We start from the raw sequence: 23,126 nt of genomic DNA, 5'->3' as shown, positions 1-23,126 counted from the left end.
AATAAGCATGATAAAAGTCATCACACAATAGTTTCTTTCACTGTTGGCTCATTTTCAGTCTTCCTGAGACTCAGTGGCTTCACTGAAAAAGAGAAGAGTTATGCCCACATCATAGAATTGACATTTAAATGGGGTCCTTTGTAAACTCTAAAGCATTAGGTAGTTATCAGGTAGTATTATCACTCCTAAAATATTTGTGACGCCTACTGTGTACCAGACCCTGTGATAGGTCCTTGGAAAATGGAAGGTAGACTGAGACAACAGCCTTGCCCTCAGGAGAGAGGTGCTGAAAGAGAAATGTATTCTTTCCCCTGGTCCAGCAAGAAGAGGCAGCAAGAGCAGAGGGAAAGGCGTCTGTGGTCTGCCCAGGCATCTAAGTTCCTGGCACTTGGCCCTTCCTGGGGGACATGTGATACCTTCCCCTCCGCCATCAGCTGAGAATTTGCCCAGATGACCTGACCCAAGGGCCCTAGGGACAGGGCTGCAGGATAGATTTCCAAATATTCCGAAGAAGCAGACAAGGGAATCTTACAACAAACAAAAAATGATGTGAGTGAAGTAGAAAAGCAGTAGAAGTCAGAGTGCAGCTGACGGATGGAGGAGGTTGTCAAGGATGAGGAGAGAAGAGTCACGACAGATTTCTCTCTTTCTGCTGGAAGTGGAGTGAACAACCCAGATCCTCTGATTTTTCAGCCCAGCCAGCCAGGCTTCCCTCTTTCAAGCTCCTTTTGTCTTATTTCCCCCTTCATTCTGAAAAGATATACTGAATAAGGAGTAATTTCTTGACCAACCGTGATTCAAAAGGAAGCTCAGCCACAGAACAGGCAAGTGTGGTGTTGCCTAGAGGAAAAGGACATGTAGAGGCAGGTCTCAGAGAGATCCACCCAGGTTTTGCAAAAAAAGGCACCTCCTTCACCACAAGGTCTAAGACCTTCCAAGTTCAGGAAGAAAGTATCAGCTCCCCCATGAACAAACTGGTGCAATGTACCCAGTAGGACCAGTGTGAGTGAACTGGAGGCTTCTCTACAACATGACCCATATGGACAACATGGGTCCCCTTGGCAGCCTGAAGTTTGTGACTCTCCTGGTGGCCCTAATTCCAGAACTCGTATTCCTGGGAGCCGGAGTGCAGCTTCAAGAAAATGGGTATGATGGATTACTCGTTGCAATCAATCCTCAGGTATCCGAGGATCAGAACCTCATCCCAAACATTAAGGTAAGTGACAGGTGTGAAATCAATACCATTATCCCATTAGAACAGGATTGTAGCCTTCTTTAAAGAGCTAACAACCTTACCTGGTCTGTATTGGGATAGTAAAGAGATCAGCATTTCTTTTAAGCACCAAAAATTATAATTATGGTCCAGCCAGTTTGTTCACTTAATTATGCGTAGTCTTGGCTCGGAGTGTTGAGCTAGCCCTCCTTGATTTGTTCTTGCCGGTTACTACCGCTTTTAGCTTTTTTTGTTTTCCTAACATGACTGTTTTTGGGGTAGCAACTTAAAAAAAAATAACCTATTGTGGTAACAAAGACCAGATGTTTGACTGATGAATAAGCACAATTGTGCTTATTAAAATCAAGTTGTTGAATTCCATCCTGAGGCTGAGAATTCTCAGACAGAAAGAGAGTCTGGGTGGAGTGCCGAAGAGCAAAATTCTTTTCACCTGAATGTTCTGTAAAATAATTGACTATTTTCCTCAGTGTGGTGGAGGAGGGTCATAGCTCCCTTACTTAAGATCCTCCTGTTGGGGGGCACCTGGGTGGCTCAGTGGGTTAAGGCTCTGCTTTCGGCCAGGGTTATGATCTCAGGGTCCTGGGATCGAGCCCCACATCGGGCTCTCTGCTCAGCAGGAAGCCTGCTTCCCCCTCTCTCTCTGCCTGCCTCTCTGCCTACTTGTGATCTCTCTCTCTCTGTCAAAATAAAATATTAAAAAAAAAAAAGATCCTCCTGTTGGCATTGCTTTAGAGAAAGCAGTGTGATCATAAGGTGTGGTCTTGAACATGCCCACAGGAGTGATATGAAAGGGATTTGTTTGGTAAAAGCTTAAAAGTCTTTCACAAAACTGGGAAAAATTACATAGGCAAACCCAGACTCACTGTTAGTGTCCTAAAATCTCTTACTGTTAACCATTTGAGGTTTATTTTACTCCCAAGTTTTCCCATAGTCTAAGGCCATCTCTGAAAGAAATGGGCTGCTTTAAAATATTTTCATTATTCTTTACTGCTGCTTACTTAAGTATAATCAGAAAACCAAAACATGAAAGATATACAAGTGCCAAGATAAGCTTTTCTTCTATTTGATTATAGGAAATGATAACTGAAGCTTCTTTTTACCTATTCAATGCTACCAAGAGAAGAGTGTTTTTCAGAAATGTAAAGATTTTAATACCTGCCACATGGAAAGCTAATAATTACAGCAAAGTAAAACAAGAATTATATGAAAAGGTAAGAATTCAGGGTTTTCTTAAATGAGCTTAACTCCAGAAAAAAAACAACCAAGATATGCTCTGTTTAAACTTTAACTGTGAAAACTTAAGCAAAAACAAGTCATTGATATTAACATACAACTAGTATTGGGAAGATTGTTATCACAAGATACATGGAAATATAATAAATGAGTACAGATTATGGAACAAAAAATAAGCGAAATGCCATTGTCTAAGTAGCCTCTCAGAAGGCCTCTTTCCTTTTAAGTCCTTTCTGAAATGTTTCCTTAACAACCAAAAGCTGGTTTTACTGTATATAAACTGTGCAGGGAACAATTCCAATTATGACTACCTTCTTCTCCCATCCTGTCAGGCAGGGGCAGTAGACATGCATGTCCAGACAGAAACGTAAGCTATAAAATATGACTGACTTCTCCCGCCAGAGTGTAAATTAGCAGATTTTCACAGGAGCCCACGTCCAGGACATGGTTTTTGAGGAGTATGGTGATTAGAAGGAAGGCAGAAAGGGGGAAGGGGAGGAGTGGCTGCTTTTTCTTTTCCAATCAAAAAGAACTTAACCTTCGAAGGACTCTCATAAGCTGCAGGTCATAGTTAAGCATCCATGATTATGTCTGCATGCTATAAACAAATGTCAAATACATTCAGCAAATGACTGTTTGAAGTTTCTGTGAACAAGTATCTGGGCAGCTAGCAGAAGGGGCAGGAACAGACTGGAGTCTCCACGTGGGAACTTAGTCTCAGACCCTGAGATCATGACCTGAGGCGAGTCAGATGTTTAGTGGACTGAGCCACCTTGGCGCCCCTAGAGAGAGCCAGTGTTTAAGCTTTCACTTAGCACCAGGCAGTCTACATATATTGTTTAGTTCTTACACACCTTAAAATTAGTGGCTATCACAAATTATTACCATAAGTTAGGAAACAGAAGCTCAAATAAAGTAAGGATTTTGTCCCAAACAGTTAGTAAATTACAGAGCCACAATTTTGATCTACGCATATTTCCTTCCCAAACCCATGCTCTTTGCACCAAGCTATGCCGTCTCTAGTTATCTATGTAGATAGTATTAATCAATTTGACCTCCCATGAAACAAAGATGTATTGGAGACAACTAGCATCAAAACCAGGTCATACTCCTGATCCTAATGGAGGGCTGAGAAATGAATAATTAAAATAAAAATGAGAATATTACTGAACTGAAAGATTAAAAGAAAGAATAATCATTTAGTGATATTTTTATACCTGTTGGATACTGATTTCTTTAGCCTCAAATGTCAATTAAGCAAACAGTGAACTATCATTATCTACAGGGGCCATGCTAGGCACTATAGAGGACCCAAGGACAAGCAAGGTGGCTCCTGTCCCTGTGAATCCACAGTCAAATGCAGGTAGGAAGCAGGAGAGGGGAGGGAGAGATAGAAAAACTGGGTAAGAGCTGTATTATGGTCTATATATGGTCTATAATAGAATGAAGCCCCAAACAGCCTCTGAGTACTCCATGCCCAGCAAAGCTCTCCTTGCTTTTAGCTTCAGGACAAATTTCCAGACATAGAAATGAGGTTTTGTCCATGTGAAAACTATCCAAGGGCATGACATTTGTAGCCCTTTTGTAGGTGTTGCTTTGCAAAGCTCCAGACTTGAATTCTTATCTTTCGAAAACTAATTATTTATTATAATTAATAAATTATAATTTATAAAACTAATTAATTATTATAAAAGTAATTCATGCTCATTGCAAAAACAAATCAAACACTGTAGAAATAATGGAAAATAAATATGAGAACATTTCCTTCCTCTACTCTGGGGTGTGCACATACACACACATAAAACAGTACACATATGGTACAGATAGTGATCATGTGATGTGTATTTATAGGATCATATTAGATCTATAATTCTAAAATCAGCTTTGCTTAAAAAAAGTTAAGGACATAACTTCTAATGGTAAGTCTTGAAACAATATGTTTGTTTCTTCCTAGAAATAAAAGAAACAATGTTGTATATAAAATTGTATTCTCTAGATGGTTATTTGAATAGATATTTTCTTTGGTTTTGGCAATAATTGTTGAAATGGTCAGGGTACAAGATGAAATATAACTTCATTCCAATGATTGTACTGCTGATCTAATTGATAATGGGAATGAAAGGATATGGCTTAAAACAAACACAACTTATTGTCCCATACTGGTGAAGTAACCTACAGAAAGCTGTTCACAACAGGCTGTGACACTTTACAGAACAGTCTGAATGACATTCATTGCTCTTAACATTTACTCAAATATTTTTATTATATTTTATAGGGTTTTATAATGTCAGAATTTCACAGTGTGGACTTTTGAGAAAATCCTAATCTGGAAAATGGGAAGGTCAAATGGAAACAATCAAACTCCATGGAAAGTTGCCAAGCTTTTAAAATATAGATATATATATATATATATTAAAGATTTTATTTATTTATTTGACAGAGATCACAAGCAGGCAGAGAGGCAGGCAGAGAGAGAGAAGGGAAAGCAGGCTCCCTGCCGAGCAGAGAGCCCTTTTATGCGGGGCTCGATCCCAGGACCCTGAGATCATGACCTGAGCCGAGGGCAGAGGCTTTAACCCACTGAGCCACCCAGGCGCCCCTAAAATATAGATATTTTTGAAAGTGCCAAATAATTTTACCGATATTTAGTTGTGCATGCATTTTAAACCCCACTTATAAGACATACCTTTTAAAAGATGTCATCAAATTGGAATACAATTCATACAGTAAAATGCACAGATCATAAGAGTACAGTTTAAAGTGTTTTAACAAATGTGTATGTTTATGTCACCAGCATCACAGTTGGGATATAGAGTATTATAAAGCCTTTCTTTTCATTTAGGCAAATGTCATAGTGACTGGCCGGTATGGGGCACATGGAGATGACCCATACACACTACAATACAGAGGTTGTGGAGAAGAGGGAAAATACATTCATTTCACATCTAACTTTCTCCTAAATGATGACTTAATAGCTGGCTATGGACCACGAGGTAAGTGTGATCAATCCAGAAACAGACATAGGACAAAACTATTTACAATATTCTGTGCTTGGTGCTGAAAAGCAACTCAAAGAACCTGAAACTTGCTCAGGACTTACCATCTGGATGGGGAGAGATAGGATACGTGTCCTTGAAAAGATAAGAAACAAAGTGAGCCAGAAAAAAGTTGGACACCAGCGTAGTGGCCCAGATGGTGAGTGCTATAGGAATTCAGCAGAAGGAGAGAACCTTTTGCCCTAAGGGTGCTCAGAAAGGGCCTCACAAAGGGGAGACTCTCCAAGGTTAACGTCATGTTGGTAAATGGAACCATGAGAGAGAACAGGGCAAAGAGTATGAATAAACAGTGGCAGCAGAAGAATTCAGAGCATGTTTGAGGGACAGGAGCAGTAGCCACTCTAATGGTGCAAAGTGACTGTGAGTAGTGAAGTAGTGGAAGAAACGGCTGAAATGCATGGGGGGATAGGGGATAGGGGATGTGGAGCCTCAACTGCACAAGTTAGCCCCACACCACTGAAGGTTTATGAGCACAGGAGTGAAATCAACATAAAAGTGTTTTCAGAAGATGAATCTGGCTGTATAATAATGATAATCTGGCTCCCTCAAATCAATGAGAGGGAAAGTGAGTATCAGGAGAATAATTGGAAGTCCAGGCAGGAAACGAAGACTTGAATAAGAATAGGAGAAGTGAGGTGAGGATAGGAAAGAGTATTAAGAACAACAAGAACTTTCTTTTTTTTTTTTTTAAGATTTTATTTATTTATTTGACAGAGAGATCACAAGCAGGCAGAGAGGCAGGCAGAGAGAGAGGAGGAAGCAGGCTCCCCGCTGAGCAGAGAGCCCGATGGGGTGGGGGGAGGGGGGGCTCGATCCCAGGACTCTGAGATCATGACCTGAGCCGAAGGCAGCGGCTTAACCCACTGAGCCACCCAGGCGCCCCAAGAACAACAAGAACTTTCTATGTGCCTGGTGCTGTGCTATTTGTTTTTCAAATGTTGTTTTATTTAATCCTAACAACTCTAAGTGACGGGAGATATTCCAGAGGGGAAAAAAGAGAAATAGAGGTCTGACTGCTACAGAGTGAAAGGCAAGTTGATTGAGAGGAGCAGCAGATTGTCCTGGTGGAAAGACCCAGCTTGCGGTGGGTTTGGATGGCTGGAGTTTTTTTTTTTTTTTTTTTTTTTTTTTTTTTACAGCTTTATAAACATATATTTTTATCCCCAGGGGTACAGGTCTGCGAATCGCCAGGTTTACACACTTCACAGCACTCACCATAGCACATACCCTCCCCAATATCCATAACCCCACCCCCCTCTCCCAACCCCCTCCCCCCATCAACCCTCAGTTTGTTTTGTGAGATTAAGAGTCACTTATGGTTTGTCTCCCTCCCAATCCCATCTTGTTTCATTTACTCTTCTCTTACCCCCTCAACCCCCCATGTTGCATCTCCTCTCCCTCATATCAGGGAGATCATATGATAGTTGTCTTTCTCCGATTGACTTATTTCGCTAAGCATGATACCCTCTAGTTCCATCCACGTCGTGGCTGGAGTTTTGAAGAGAATGCAGGGTTGTAGATTTAGGGACTGGTGTTTAGTGGATGAGATCTGAGGGGAAAACTGTCCAGAGAACAGATCAATAGGTCCAGGGCTAACTATCCCATGCTTAATTTTTTGTTTCTGATTTTAACAGAAGTAATGCCTTTCAAATGATGTTTTCACTTAACTCCATTTAAATCTAAATAGATGTTATTATCCTCTGTATGACTGGCGGGAACTGGGGCAACACTCTGTATAAAACACACTTAAAAAAAATCTTTTCCTCGTAACTATGAGGTGCTGATAATCTCTCTTCACCAGCACTTATAAATTCCCTGAGTAGGCACAAACTTGCCCTTAATACCTTCCCTTAGCTCCCTCCCTTCCTTTGTTCCCAAACTTGCGCAACACCTGCAGCCCCAGTCAGCTCTTCAAACACTTCCTGGTTCCCTAGAACTTAAAAGAATTCAGAAAAAAGGAAAAATGCACTTCTGGCAGAGAGTTAGTCCCAAAAGCTTCTCCTGGGGAGTAGTTTTGATTGGAACACTGAAGGAAATCCGAGATTTAGAGAAGTAGAGATAAAGAAATAAAGGATTTGATGCTGAGGATGGGGGTTTCCGTGAGCCAAGAGTTGGAGACAAATACAGTCATGGAGAATCAGAGATAAAATAAAAGAGAGCTGACTGTCCAGGCTGGAGTGGAGGCTTATGATCTTTTTTACTCCTTCATCCTTCTCTGGCCCCAGGGTTTCGATCATTGCTCTAAGAGGAGGATTACTTACAAGGAAAAAGTAGGTATGCTTGGATAACACAGACTAAAGAAGAGGAAAACTTTGTTTGTTTGGTATTTTAGTCTGTTTGGGCTGCTATAACAATACCGCAGATTGAGTGCCTTATCCACCACAGAAATGTATTTCACACAGTTCTGGAGGTTGGGAAGTCCAAGATTGAGGTACTGGCAGATTTGGGGTCTAGTACCTACTTCCTGGTACATAGACAACCATCTCCTCTCTGCGTCCTTACTTGATAGGAAGAGGATGGAGCTCTCTGGGGTCTTTTTATAAGGACACTAATCCCGTTCATGAGGGCTACACCTTTGTGACCTAATCTCTTCTCAAAGGCCCCATTTCCTAATACTATCACATAAGGCATTAGGATTTCAACATAGGAATTTGGGCGGGGGAGGCGGGTAATAAGCATTCAGTTCACTGTACTTCGATAACTTCTTTGTCTTCCTACAGTCCTGAAACGGTAGGCCTGTAAGAAGCTAAACAGAAATGTGTTAGGCAGCTTCACTGGGGAAATGAGACAATGTGGGGCTCATCACTAGTTTCAGGTATTTACATTTACAGGACTAAATATATTTTCAGAGTGCCTCATTTATGAGGGTAGAGGGTAAAGCAGGAGATGGGAATGGAAGGTGGGGAAGTGAAAAGTCGGAGAGAATTATACCTCGAGCCTTTGTAGTGAGGATATATAGTCAAGTGATGTTACATCTTCACTAGTTAGCAAAGCCCACTGCTGAGATTTCAGGAACACAAAACCAAAGCTCTCTCTTCCACAGGTAGAGTATTTGTCCATGAATGGGCCCATCTCCGTTGGGGTGTGTTCGATGAATACAATGATGAGAAACCTTTCTACATAAATGGGCAAAATCAAATTAAAGTAACAAGGTTGGTACTTTTCCTCATGTTTAAAATTCATTGTTTTTTTAACTCTAAAATGAAGTTGATAATGGTAGCTAAAACCTATCTCACAAGGAAGAGATCCTTTCATTTTTAAACTTTTAAATTTTATTTCATTTTTTTAAAAGTTGGTAAATATTTGTGGTTCAAATATGAGAACAATATAAAAAGTTATACTCTAAGATATTTTTTCCCACTGTTGTCTTTACCCTATTTCTCTCGTGCCCTCTAGGTTACCATTTTTATTAGTTTCTTGTTTATTTTTTAAGTATTTCTTCAGGCAAATCCAAATAAATATGAATATATAGTTTTTTCATTCTTTTTTTCTTAAAAATATTTGCTTAGTGTCCCACTGTGTGGATGTACCATCTCACTCATTTTCAACCAGTCTCCTATTGTTGGACAATGGGTTGTTACCAGTTTTTTTATTACCAATAACACTGCAGGTCATAATGCTATATATTATTTTTCATGTATGCAGGCAGATCTATATATCTATTGAATAACTTCTAAGAATTACTGGATCAAAATGTACCCACAGCTGTAATTTTGGTAGATACTGAGCAATTATCAGTTGATCCTCAATTGGAAGATACTTCTTTTCTAAAGGTTGTATAGTCCTTCACTCTCATTAGTAGGATTTGAGTTTGCTTATTTAGGAAGGAAACCTTTTAAATATCATCATTACATGTTCATTCTCTTCTGCTCTGATGTCAAATGGCAATGAGCTCAAAGAAGCTGTGACTCAGCATACTGTCACTTGTGCTCCTCCTGGGGACTCCAAAAGTTCCTGCTGATTTCCTGGCATCTTTTCCTTTGACCCTGTTTAGCTGGCAAAATCCTTGGCAATAGAGAATTCCTCATCGAGATCAAATGCTTTAAAACACAATGGAGTGCATATCTAAATTAATGAACTTTCTTAACAGAGCAGTTTTTAAAATGTTTTAATGTGTATCTAGCAAGCTACAAGCCTTGAAACAAATTATTATATGAGCCAATGAAGAAGAAACATAAGTATTTCTGAAATAGACCCAATTTCTCTTTTTATTTTTAGGTGTTCTTCTGACATCGCAGGCATTTTTGTATGTGAAAAAGGCCCTTGCCCCCAAGAAAACTGTATTATTAGTAAACTTTTCAAAGAAGGATGTATGTTCATATACAACAGCACCCAAAATTCAACTGCATCAATAATGTTCATGCAAAGTTTATCTTCTGTAAGTATGGCCTTGGAATGACAAACTCCTACAACATGCCATCTCTTCCCTAGATGGACTGATATATTTGAAGTATTTAAACAAAAAGGCAATTAAGATTCACTAAATTTTAGATCTTGGGGAACTTAGAGTTCATCTAGTTTTTATTTCACAGATAAAGCAAAGAAAGCCCCAAAAGATCATCACCCCCCCCCAAAAAAAAAATTCCTTTAGAAAAATGATTATTTGCTTTCTAGGGAAGGTGATTTAACAAGACAGCTCTGGAGACTTCAAAATAAATTGCTCATCTGGTAGTATTGAGGAAAAATGTATTGAGTCACTAAGAGTGATATAATACATGATTATATTTCTCTCATTTGAAGTAGCAAACCATTTCCCAGCATCTCCACCAAAAAGAAAAAAGAAGAACAAGTAGCAAACCACTTTTATTTTAATTGTGTTTCCTAATTCTCTTTCCCTTGTTTTGCATAGTACAGAAATTAAAAAGGAAAACCAGGTCTTACCAAGAGAAATCAACTAACCCTTAGCTTTGCAGGTTCAGAAATTCAACCTTGGCAAGAGACCAGTGTATGGATCTAGAATACCACTTTTTACATTATTACTTAAAAATCGTACTCTGTCATGGGGATCCAATACTTGCATTCTCTAGCCAGTTCATTTTTTCTCTGAAGGAAGCACCATGGAAAAGCCAAATTCTCACCAGAAGCCTGCTTGGAGGGAATGGAATCAGAGAGGAGGGAGACTGATGCAGAGACTTACTGGCATCACTCTTCATGACCTGATCTATCCATCCATTCTCACAAAGACCTAAAACTCATGTCTGTGCGTCATCTCCCCTCCACGGTGCCGGGAGCACATGAACACATGCCTCTGAGGTTTTCTGTTTCCATGGCTGACCAACGTCCATTAGATTGATGCATTCTTTTCTTTAAATACCTTTTTTTCTTCAGTCTGGTTTAGTCAAGGCTACAAGTCATTCTGTCACTTTAAAGTGATTTTTCATATTTGTCTGATCCATTATGTTTTTAATTTCTAGCTTTAATATTGGAAGCCAACTTAATTCCATGTATTTCATCCACACTGTGCATGATCCTTTGAAAGACCTAATCATTAATATCCCGTCAAAAAAATTTCACAGTCCTCTAACCATAGTCACAAAAGAGAGAAAAGAGTCAAAAACAAATAACAAAACCCAAAATGGGTTATATTCTCATCTCCCCATGCTACTGAGAAAACCATGTCCTTGAGCAAGTATCAACCTTCTGGAGCTTTAGCTTCCTTTTCTGTGAAGTTAGAGATGGGACAGGCAAGGTTTGTTCTGGCTCTAACTCCCATGGCTCTGCTAGCAGGAAGTACCTACTCTGCAGGAATACAGCCACTGGGAATAGGCGGTAACTTATTACTTTGCAATGCAAACCATACTTTTAAAAAGGGTGGCATATGTTTGGTATTATTAATTGAGTTATATCTCTATTTCCAAATGGGGAGAAAGATCAGGAAGTAGGTTTAAGTTGGGGTTTTTTTTTCCTTATCCTATTCTTACAGGGATCAATATTTGAACTAGATAGATTTATGTTGACTGATCAATAAATAAAGGCACAGGTGGGTCATTAACTATAGTTCCAAGGAATAGGCTGACCCAGATAACATCTTGTAGAGTGTTTTCTTTAACACTCTATCATACTAACAGAGGTGGAAGATTGTTTTGTTTTCTTAAGACTAAGAAAGGGTGCCAATGTTTCAAGCAAAGGGTGTGAAGGTATATTTGTAAACTGTCATTTTTGAAGTGATAAAGGACTGCTGATATCTCATGTTTCAGCTTACCATGCCTGTTTAACTTTAGTTGCTTGAGAAGGAGAATTATGTCTAATATGAGAGAAGTGTCTTTATTCTCTGATAGGCTTTATTCTTTTTCTAGGTAGTTGAATTTTGTAATGCACATACCCACAACCAAGAAGCTCCAAACCTACAGAACCAAATGTGCAGCCTCAGAAGTGTGTGGGATGTAATCACAGACTCTGCTGACTTTAACCACAGCTTTCCCATGAATGGGACTGAGCTTCCGCCTCCTCCTGTGTTCTCCCTTGCTCAGGCTGGTGACAAAGTGGTGTGTCTAGTCCTAGATGTGTCCAGTAAGATGGCAGAGGTAATAATTTGAACCAAAATGACTGTAAGCCATTCTTTTTTTTTTTTTTTAAGTCTTTAATTCTTTTCATTTTCAGAGGTTAAGGGCAGAGGAGGAGAGGCCAAAGGTATGGAATCGTCATGCATTTCATCTTTTCTTGGGGACAGGAGGAACAAATTTAGAATGTAGGCCAGAAATTGAGATAAGGCAGATAAATGAAACCCACAGATAATCCCTAGCCCTGATTTTTTGCTACTAATTGCAACTTTTTTCCAACCAAGACCCTTTTCCAAAACTCTGACGTGTAAGAGAATCTCTTGTCTGGCCATATTTTGCTCACTGGTACACGACCTTTGCTGAGGTAAGAGATGGTGAGTTTGCAAAGAGGTACATATCCACTGTGTGTGTATTTTCCATGTCACCATGAATAGAAAACCATACCTCAGTCATGCAGGAAGCTCACAGCCTTCCAGAAACCCACTCCTGAAAACCCAGCACTCTCAGATAATGGTTAAAATTTTAGTCTCTCCTGGCTTCTTCACTTGCTGTCTATAATCAGGAGCAAAATAATCTTCCTGAACTGTTTTCTCATCTGTAAAATAGGGAGTATAATACCTACTTTTAGTGTTGTGACAGAATCAGCTTATACTAGTTCACTGGAGTCAACTGTTAAATTTTAGGAAATTTGCAAGCCAGTAGTTAAATATAGCCATTATTAAAAATTAAACTCTGTATATTTAGAGTTAAGTAAAATGTATTTTTAAAAAACATAATACATGCTTAAAACTCATTACTTCTGATTGTTTTCCTACTATTTTTTACTGTTATCATGACCAGAGTCAGGTCAAATTTGGCCCACCACCTGTTTTTGCATAGGCCATAGGCCAAAAATGGATTTACCCTTTAAATGGCTTAGAAAAAAAAATCAAGAAAATAATAATATTTCATGATATGTGAACAAATTACATGAATTTCAAATTTCAGTGTCCATCAATAAAACTGTATTGGAACACAGCAACACTCATTTATTTTCATCTTATCTCTGGCCACTTCAATGTTAAAACAGCTTAGTTGAGTAGTTGCAACAGAGACCATATGGCCCACCAAGCCTAAAACATTTAACTTTCTGGCCCTTTTCTGAAAATGTCTGGTGATCTCTGATCTATGCTCTTAAGATTATTTCTTAAGTATGGTCTACTACTACACATCTCTTCCCCAACTCTGACTTCAGTGATGTCACAGTGACAGCTTGAAATCAGCCATGGTGGGAATATTTGCCCCACAGAAATTGTCAATTGCAACAAAGTCTCTCTCTTCTCTCTTTCTTTTGCCAGAAATCCAGTTTTTTAAAATACATTTTCCAGCATACCACCACCTACTTCATAAAGCTATTGAGGGGGAATAAATGAGAAAATGAATATGAAGGTTTTGGTTCAGAAATGGTAGTTACTATTTTATTATAGTACTTATCCTAAGGAAGAGTTTATCCTCTTGTATTCTCTAGATCAATAGTCCCAGAAAATTTGCCTTTCTTGGCTTGTTTCTGAAATATTAGGAGCTCCACTAATACATCCAGCATATGGATAATTTTGTAATCTTGCTTGCCTGCAGTTGACTAGGGCATGATCTTCTAAAATATGGTCTCAGGGTAATTTATATTGGCTAGCTGCCTCTATTGAGGAAGAATAAGTACAGTGAAAGTGATCATTTTATTTGAGAGAATACGTAAAGGAAGTAGAAGAGAAATAAGCCTAAAGTCATAGCAAAACAAGCTTCCTTCCCTTTTCCTGCCAATATTGTCCTTGAACCATCATGGCCATTCATTCATTAGGTGCCTGTACTGTTCTGGCTTGGGGGATGCAAAGATGACAGAACATAGTCTCTACTTCAAAATGCTCACAGTCTGGGGCACCTGGGTGGCTCATCTGGTTAAGTGTCTGACTGTTGATTTCAGCTCAGGTCATGATCTTGCGGTCATCAGATGGAGACCCACAACATGCTCCATGCTCATCAGGGAGTCTGCTTGAGATTCTTTTCCTCTGTCCCAACCCCCCACTCTCTCTCTCAAATAAATAAGTCTTTAAAAAATGTTCACAATCTAATGACGGATCCACAACATGCACATGTGAATAAATATAATACAATGTGACAAGGCTCCAAAGAGGTGTGAGTTGCTGTGGGAACATTGATGAGGAAGTATCTAGTGCCGTAGAAGAAAGTGACTGATAAAGACTTCATTGAGAGGATGAACTTGGAGTTAATCTTGAAGAATGAGAAGGTACTTGCTAGGTTAGATAATGTGAAGGAGAAAAAGGGAGGAAGGCCAGGGAAGGGATGAATTTGTACAGTGGCTAACAGGCAAAATTAGAAAAATGTGTTTGGGGGAAGTACATCAGCTAGTGTGGTTATAACTAACATTGGATGTGTCTAAGGAAATGGCAGATAAGTTGGAGGGATAATATGAACTTGAGAGAAATTTAAGACAGTGAGCTGATAGGACTTGTTCAAGAATATGGGGGCTGATAACAGAGGGGTAATAAAAGACAGCTCCAGGCTTTTAGCTTAACTAGTTGAAAGTGGAAATCCTGATTAATAAGAGTGAATTAATTATAAAAAAGAATGATGACTTGATGACATGGTTAGCAAATAGGTGCTATTTACTGAGTGCTGACTATAAATCCGTTTTGCAGATGAGAAAACTGAAGCTACAAAAGATGAGCGATTTCTCTATGGTCACATAATTAGCAAAAGTTGAAGGCGGGTGTCAAAGTTCTTGCTTCATCCACTCTACCAACTTCTTTCCCAATACTGTAAGGGAAACAGCATTTGGGAAGGGAGGCAATGAATTCAAAGTGTGTCAAGTTTGAGACACCTGTGGGATGTTAAATTGGTGATGTTTCCTAAGCAATGTGAAATGTAGGTCCAGATATTAAGGAAGATGTCTGGGTTGGAGACAGAGACTACAGTGATCCCTGAGCAGGTAGTCACTGCAGCTCAGCTTGCTGCTCTCACAGCCTTCAGAACAAGTGACCCTGCTGAACATCAGGATTATCACCTGCCCAAACCTGGTCGTTAATACCACTCTGTAACTGGTTAACACTTCGAAGTATAACTGTACTGCCATATATGTATCTCAGTTGATCCTCATAGCAATTCTATTTTCGTAAATAAGAAAAATACTATTATGCTCACTTTATAGATGAAGTGCCCAGCCTAAGATGACCACTGTAACAGAGCATAGTGGCAGCACACATATCCTAACTGCTACTTCTCTCTACTATCAGGTCTCTTGGCAGTGTTTCCTGTTACCCAGACTGGATTTTAAAAGAAGCAATTACAGGGTGCCTGGGTGGCTCAGTGGGTTAAGCCTCTGCCTTTGACTCAGGTCATGATCTCAGAGTCCTGGGATCGAGTCCCACATTGGGCTCTGCTCTGCAGAGAGCCTGCTTCCTCCTCTCTTTCTCTGCCTGCCTCTCTGACTACTTGTGATCTCTCTGTCAAATAAATAAATAAATTCTTTAAAAAATAAATAAATAAAAAAATAAAAGAAGCAGTTACAAATCTGGTTTTAACTGGTTTCATAGATCTTGAATTCTGAGCTGGAGAGAAAGAGTGGGATGATGTGTTCTTAGGTAGTGGTAAAGATAAGCAGCTTATTGGGGGCAGGGTTCTAAACCACGCCCCCCTCCTTGAAAAGCATTTTTTTTTTTTGCAATTAATCAAACAAGATTCCAGCATTGCATCACACTTTTACAGCTCAAAAAATTACAATCTGACATTGCTAAATGATTTCCATAAATATTTGCTGATGAAGTTGTTTAGTCATACTTTCATCTACAATCAAATGTTATTCTTTTTCTTTCTTTTTCTTTTTTCTTCTTGGGACATAGGCTGACAGACTCCTTCAACTGCAACAAGCAGCAGAATTCTACTTGGTGCATATTGTTGAAATCCTTACCTTTGTGGGCATCGTCAGTTTCAACAGCAAAGGGGAGATCAGAGCCCAGCTACACCAAATTAACAGCGATGATGACCGAAAGCTGTTGGTTTCACATCTGCCTATGACTGTGTCAGCAGAAGCAGAAACCAGCATTTGCTCAGGGCTTAAGAAGGGATTTGAGGTACAGTAGAGCACCCCATGCCTCAAATCACCATCACTTTCTTTCCTTCATTTTGTGGTTATCTGTTTCGGGGTTATCTGTTCTGATAACAGATTTTGACTTGGGGTTATCTGTTACAGTGTGGTCATAATGGCCTTAACTGTAAGATAGTAGTGATGGATTATTTTTAAGGTCAGGAACCATATCTTATTTAGCATTAAGCCCTATGTGTCTAGCAAAGTACCTGTCACATAATAGTTGCTCCATAAATGCTTATTGAAGGAATGAGTAAACAAATAATAAATAACAATGGTCAAGACTGGGGGACTTCAGCATCATCTGGACAATTTCTAACACTGTCCCTATCCATTCTGGGACTGTCCCAACTGTAGCCATTTTTACTCAGGTTTCCCGGTCAAAATCAGCTTGTCTGTCTTCTGTGTGTAGTCATTCTAGACCTATCTAATTCTAACGTATAGCCAAGGTTGAGAACCACTGCTCTAAGTCCTCTTGGTGGTCATTCACTGGACATCAGAGGGAGTGATAACACATAAGAATGTGCCCCCATATCCTCTATCATGGACCCTATTCTAAACCAGGGGCATGCTGTGATGATTCGAACAGGAAGAGTCCCTCTCTACAAGCAAACCAGTAATGGCATGTAGGGTGACAAGTCCTGTGTCCTGGAATGGAGTGAGTTGAGGACAGAATGGGGATGGGCATGGAGAGCAGCAAGCCACAGAAGACCTCAAAGAGGCATATGCCTCACAGGCGGGGAATCTGGAATGAGTTAATTCTTCTGTTCAATAAGACGATTTTATTTCCTTCCAAATGACTGATACTTTGTGTTCAGGTGGTTGAAAAACTGAATGGAAAAGCCTATGGCTCTGTGATGATATTAGTGACTAGTGGAGATGATGAGCATATTGGCAACTGCTTACTCACCGTGCTCAGCAGTGGTTCAACCATTCATTCCATTGCCCTGGGTTCATCTGTGGTTGAAAATCTAGAGGAATTATCACATCGTACAGGTAAATATATTTCTACAAACTTATAGTTTAGAGCACTTCCTTCTAACTTGAATATTTAAAGCACAACCATGAAGCTCAGATTATGTCAATAAAATGTGTGGCCTAAGTGAAAAAAAATTGAAACAGTTATCTTAAGGAAAACAACACAGAAATCATTGTTAAAATCTGCCAAAATTTTGCAGACTTTTTTTTTAAGAGAGGGAGAGAGAGAAGGGGTAGGGAAGGGGTAGAAGGAGAGGAAGAGAGAGAAGAGAGAATCCCAAGCAGATTCCACTCCCAGTGGACTATCTCAAGACACTGAGATCATGACCTGAGCCAAAATCAAGAGTTGGACACCCAACCAACTGAGACACCAAGGTGCCCCAAATTTTCCTGACTTTTAAATATTTTCCTTAGAAGGTGCCAGTTATATAGATACAATGAAAATATAATTTTATCATTTCTTTGTTAAACCAATCTGAGCATGTATAATCACAGAGGTAAAAATATGTTTAAGATTAAATGCACTAACTTCCATGATAAGGACACATACCATATTGTAACATAGATATTTTTTTGTTCCAAATGAGGCATGAAATAATTTTATCTACTATTCCTTATAATTAATAAAAATGACTATTGCTGACTTAAAAACTGAAAACTGGGTTTTATTGAATTATTATTGAAAGCAATGTTTTCAGAATATAAACGAAAAATGTAAATATATAGCAATGATAGATAGCAATTACCCTAGGCTGTCTAGAAATTACTTTAATTACAAGAATATTTAATAATTATCTATCCTATACCAGACAGAGACTTAGACCTTGACATTACGGTTGTGAACAAAACAGATAAAACCACTCACCTCTGCTGCTTACCATGCGGCCGGAAGGATACCATGCAAAGCAAGTCAAGCCCAACTCCTTCCCCACAAGAAAGGTTGTTGAAAAAGACCTAACATGTTATTTTTTGTTTTATTTTATACATTTTAATAGTTAACATCCTAATCATGTATTTCAGGAGGTTTAAAGTTCTTTGTTCCAGATAACTCAAACTCCAACAGCATGATTGATGCTTTCAGTAGAATTTCCTCTGGAACCGGAGACATTTTTCAACAACATTTTCAGGTCAGGTTTTGCTTGGTGTTACACCTACAGATGGGGCTGGAGGGGCAGGGAGGAGGAAGCAAGAAAAATAGATGAATTTTGCAAACTGCCTCATTAATCTTATTTAAATACGTAATAATTCTTGCACAGAAGGCTTTCTTTTTTTAAAGATTTTATTTATTTATTTGACAGAGAGAGAGAGAGATCACAAGTAGGCAGAGAGGGAGTGATAGGCAGAGAAAGAGGGGGAAGCAGGCTCCCTGCTGAGCAGAGAGCCCAATCGGGCCCTGATCCCAGGACCCTGAAATCACTGACCCTGAAATCCCTGAGCCAAAGGCAGAGGCTCAACCCACTGAGCCACCCAGGCACCCAGACAGAAGGCTTTTAATGAGCTTCTTGGTCTCACCAAAGCCCAGATTCACTTTTACCTGATGTCTGTTCTTCTTCACCCTAGGAGTAATCTCCAATTGCTATCTCAGTCTTTTAAGGTCTGGAAGCAGAGCGTGCTCCTTCCTAAAAGCTCAAAATGAGGGTGGAGGTGGGGTGGAAGTAAGGCCAAGAAGAAAAGTAAGAAACTGTGTCTTCAGTTTTAGTTCTATAATAACTTTCATCAGTCATAATCTTTTACCATTTTTGGCTTCTTTAAAAACTTCTTTGAAGCTTCTCCCTCATATTAACGGTATCAACTATTTCATTAAATTCTAAAAAAATTTAAATATCTCTTTGACTACTGCAATTTACTAGATTTTGCTCACAAAGGCTTTCTCGAATCAAGCCATTTTCAAAGGGCCAGAGTTTTTCTAGGTGCTTTAAAGATATTTTGAACCTAACTGAGGGTTTGGACAAAATTTTATCTGCTGTTTCCTTACAGATGGTAAGTGAACCTGCCAAGTTAATGACTTGATGTGAACAACGGAGGCAGTTAAATTATTCTTAGAAAATATTTAACATGAAGATTATGTGTACACTGTAAGGCAATAACCACAATTCCATCATTAGAAGTGAGAAAAAGTGAACCATAAATGAGAACATATATTATAAATTAGATTGCAATGGGCTCTTCCAAATAATCTACCATGTAATTTCTTCTTTAATAATGTGAAAAAAAAACAAATGTTCAAAAAATTTTTTAAAATTTTAACAAAATATTATTCATATGGCTCAAGCTAGCCTCATGTTCCCAAACTTGGCCACCTCTCCCCAGTTGTATGTCATTAACCTCACTAGACCTTGGGCAGAAACTATACCTAGATCCCCTTCAACAGCTCAGGCCCAGCACAGAATGTGTCCTGGTAGTCAGCAGTCCACAAACACTTGTAAAATAGACTTGAACAAATAATCCACAGTGTTTTTGCTGTCATCTACCAAAAATTTTACATGCTTTCAAGTTTGAGCAATATTACAGAACATTACACAGTATGTTTATTTAATAAATTAAAATTTTCCAAGTTATTTACTGACTTGTGTCTGTTGTGACTACAGAGTGATTAAATGTGGGGTCTCTGATGTCAGCTTGCCTGGGCTCTATCCCGGTGTCAGGTCCTTGCCATGTGACAACTGGACACATGACTTCTCTAAGTTGCGGTCTTCTCATCTGTGGATGTGGATAACAACAGTACTCACCTCAGAGGGTTTTCATGAGGATTAAGTGAGATAACATATGTAAAGCATTTCGCACAGTGCTGTCATGGGCTTGCACTCTGTATGTGTTGTATGCATACACATACACACGTGTGTACATGGATTATTGTGAATGGTTAAATAATTATTTCAATGTACCCAAGCCTCCTGAAACTCAGTGTTTTATTCCTTATTAAAATATATAAAAGTAGGGGTGCCCAGGTGGCTCAATCATTTGAGAGCTGACTCGATCTCAGCTCACGTCTTGATTTCAGAGTCATGAGTTTAAGCCTCCCACTAGGCTCCGTGCCCATAAAAGTATCTGAAGAGATAATGTATAAATTAAACCCTTCAGCACATTCACAAAAAAATTTTTAGAAGCTTGTTATTATAATTGCTGATCTGAGGCTAATGTTGATTTGGATGAGAATTAGTATGGAACAGCTAAAATCTCTCTGTAAAAAATAATGAAGTGACACTTGCATTAACTGTAATATCTTTTGTACTCCTATAGTATACAATATTTTGCTTTGGCAAAGTGTTTTTATGAAAAGTAATTTATCTAAATATAGTACATGTCAATAAATTATCTTTATTTTTGCCCACTTATTTGGTTTGCCCAGAAATAAAGAAAAAGATGAAAAGTTTATGCCTACACTAGAAACTTTCACATATATGTGTATTTTCTCAAACAGCTCCAAAGTACAGGTGAAAATGTTAAACCTCACCATCAATTGAAAGACGCCGTGACTGTGGATAACAGTGTGGGCAATGACACTACCTTTCTAGTCACATGGCAGACCGGTGGCCCCCCCGAGATTTTATTATATGATCCTAATGGAAGAAAATATTACACAAATAATTTTACCACCAATCCAGCTTTGCAGACTGCTCGTCTCTGTGTTCCCGGAACTGCTGAGGTAGGTACTGTGAGCTTGTTCATAATGATGACTCATAGTTAAGAACATAACTTTCAGCTGAATCACATAATTAAGTGCACTGTATAAAGAAATCCTACTCTGATCAAAATTTTACTTTAAATTCATACAAATGCATTTTGTGAATGTTAAAGATTTAAGAGAAACAACTAAGGTTCAAAACATCAAATAATGGATTTCAAAGTCTTTTCAACATTGGAAATTAACATGTGCATAGTACAAATAATTTTTTTGCTTACTTTCTTCTTTGCAAAATTCACAGTTATCTATATGCTTAGCCAAAAAAAAACTATACCTAGAATTTATAATATGAATATATGTAATACATGTTTTTGAGAATCTGCTATGTGCTGGGTCTTTTTCTGGGTGCTTTACAATAAAATACCCTGGTAGGAATGAGAACAGCATACTCAGCATACAGGAATGATGCGCAGGCTTCAGGGGAAGGTGACTGCTTCCTGAAGTAGAAACATCAAAATGGAAATATGAAGGATAAAGAGGCCCAGAGGTGTCAACGATATTCTCAGCAGAGAAAATAGCACATAGAAAGGCTCAGAAAAAAAGAGAATATAGCTCTTCATAGAACTACAAGTAGGTCAACATGGATGAACTACACAGCAGCATGGAAGGTGGAGATTTAGGGGAAAGAAAGAGAGGAAGTGATAAGGTTAGACACAAACAGAAGCTATGTCAGCAAGGGCTCTGTATGCCCATAAAAGCAAGAAAAGCTTGAGTCCTAAAGCAAAACAAAACCACTAGTGGTTCTCAGCAGGGTGGTGAATTAATGAGGTCCATTCGTACACTGCCCGAGTGCAGTCCTTCCTCAGCACCATCGGTTCTCCTGGGTCCCAGATCCCTGTTGCAGCCTCTGCTGGGGCTTCCCTGCGTCTGGGCTTCACCTCTACCCCACTGATTCTTCTGAAGCATGAATCTGATCAAACCTATCTCCTATTCAAAACTCATTGGTGGTCTCAGGATAAAATCCATGTGATTACTGATATATATCAGGCCGTTTATGTTCTGACTCTTGCCCAAGCTTATTTCTTAACCCTCTTCCCAAACACTTTCTGCTCTGCTTCTCCTTACTTTTCTCTCAACTCATCATGTTCTTTCCACATCATATTCTTTGTAAAAACCAAGAACACTTTACCTATTTTTTTGCCTTTGCCTGACCTCTTAGTCTGCATTAGGTGCCCTGTAGCAAAACACACATTACATCCAAAGAGAAGGTTTTGATATGGAGATTTGTATTAAGTGTCTGTTACTGATGTTATGATTACAAAAAAAAAGAAAGAAAGAAAGAAAGAAAGAAAGAAAGAAAGAAAGAAAGAAAGAAAGAAATAGAGGATCTTAATACTTGAATTATGACCTCAGAGGAAAATGGCCAAGCACATGAATCCCAATGAAGAAGGCTGGGTAGGGTGTGGTGGCATCTTTACTTTCCACATTGAGTCACAACTTAACCACTTGCTGCTTTCTCTTTCCTCTCAAGCTCTACTGTGTTCCTCCTGTTGCTTCTAGGGTTTAATAAGAAGCAGCAGTGGAGTGTGTGGGTGGCTCAGTCAGTTGGGCCACCAATTCTTGGTTTAGGCTCAGTTCATGATCTCACGGTTGTGAGACAGAGCCCTGCATTGGGCTCCATGTAGGGTGTGGAGCCTGCTTGAGAGTCTCTCTCTCTCTCCCCCCACCATGTGCCCCTCCCCCCACTTGTGCATGCTCACTCTCTCTTTCTCTCTCTAAAAATTAAAAAAAAAAAAAAAAGCAACAGCAAGAATGGGAAAAAAGGATATTTATATTAATCTTATCCAAAGAACAAATTTCTGTTATTTGTAGTTTAAGCTTTTTTTTTTTTTTTTTCTTTCTGATATTCTTTTGCAGGTTGCCCCAGGCAGCCTAGACAGGTAAAAGACAATGGTAGTTAGAAATATTTCTATATATTCCTCAACACAGACATTGTAGAATCCTGGCTTATTAAAAAACTGTGTTCCATTTCTTGGTCTGCAGTAGTGTATGTGGGTTTTGTTGCTTGAGATTTCTGGATATTCAGGGTGGGGGTTGAAGGACATGAAAGGAAGGAAGGATACTATTGCTTTTTAATCCAATTCACATAAATCATAATCATCAACTTAGTTTGCTATAATTTTCTCAATTGTAGAAAAGGAATAAAAACATTGAAATTTCTTTTGGATGAAGGGGCTCAAATTAATATTTACAAAATACTTTGAAGCCAGACACTTATCACTATTTTCTAAAAATGTGAATTAAAATATGTCTTCCCCACAAAGAAGTTCATGGTATAATTCCCTAAAGAGTTACCTAACAA

The 23,126-nt window shown here is 38.9% G+C and overlaps 1 protein-coding gene across 1 annotated transcript in view; it reads left to right on the top strand.

The window, feature by feature from the left end:
- The first annotated feature begins 510 nt into the window (after positions 1 to 510).
- The window catches only part of LOC125099172 (calcium-activated chloride channel regulator 2-like), a 39,857-nt gene continuing 17,241 nt past the window's right edge, over positions 511 to 23,126 (top strand). Inside the window, exons 1-10 of the mRNA XM_047728559.1 lie at positions 511 to 1,216; positions 2,308 to 2,445; positions 5,310 to 5,460; positions 8,567 to 8,675; positions 9,742 to 9,901; positions 11,820 to 12,047; positions 15,917 to 16,147; positions 16,980 to 17,157; positions 18,160 to 18,266; positions 20,561 to 20,785. Coding sequence (XP_047584515.1) covers positions 1,031 to 1,216; positions 2,308 to 2,445; positions 5,310 to 5,460; positions 8,567 to 8,675; positions 9,742 to 9,901; positions 11,820 to 12,047; positions 15,917 to 16,147; positions 16,980 to 17,157; positions 18,160 to 18,266; positions 20,561 to 20,785 — 1,713 coding nt within the window. The 5' untranslated portion in view covers positions 511 to 1,030. The remainder of the gene's footprint in view (positions 1,217 to 2,307; positions 2,446 to 5,309; positions 5,461 to 8,566; positions 8,676 to 9,741; positions 9,902 to 11,819; positions 12,048 to 15,916; positions 16,148 to 16,979; positions 17,158 to 18,159; positions 18,267 to 20,560; positions 20,786 to 23,126) is intronic.

The sequence above is a fragment of the Lutra lutra genome, chromosome 4, assembly GCF_902655055.1.
Source record: "Lutra lutra chromosome 4, mLutLut1.2, whole genome shotgun sequence".
Taxonomy (NCBI): Eukaryota; Metazoa; Chordata; class Mammalia; order Carnivora; family Mustelidae; genus Lutra; species Lutra lutra.
This window is presented reverse-complemented; position numbering and strand designations above follow the sequence as displayed.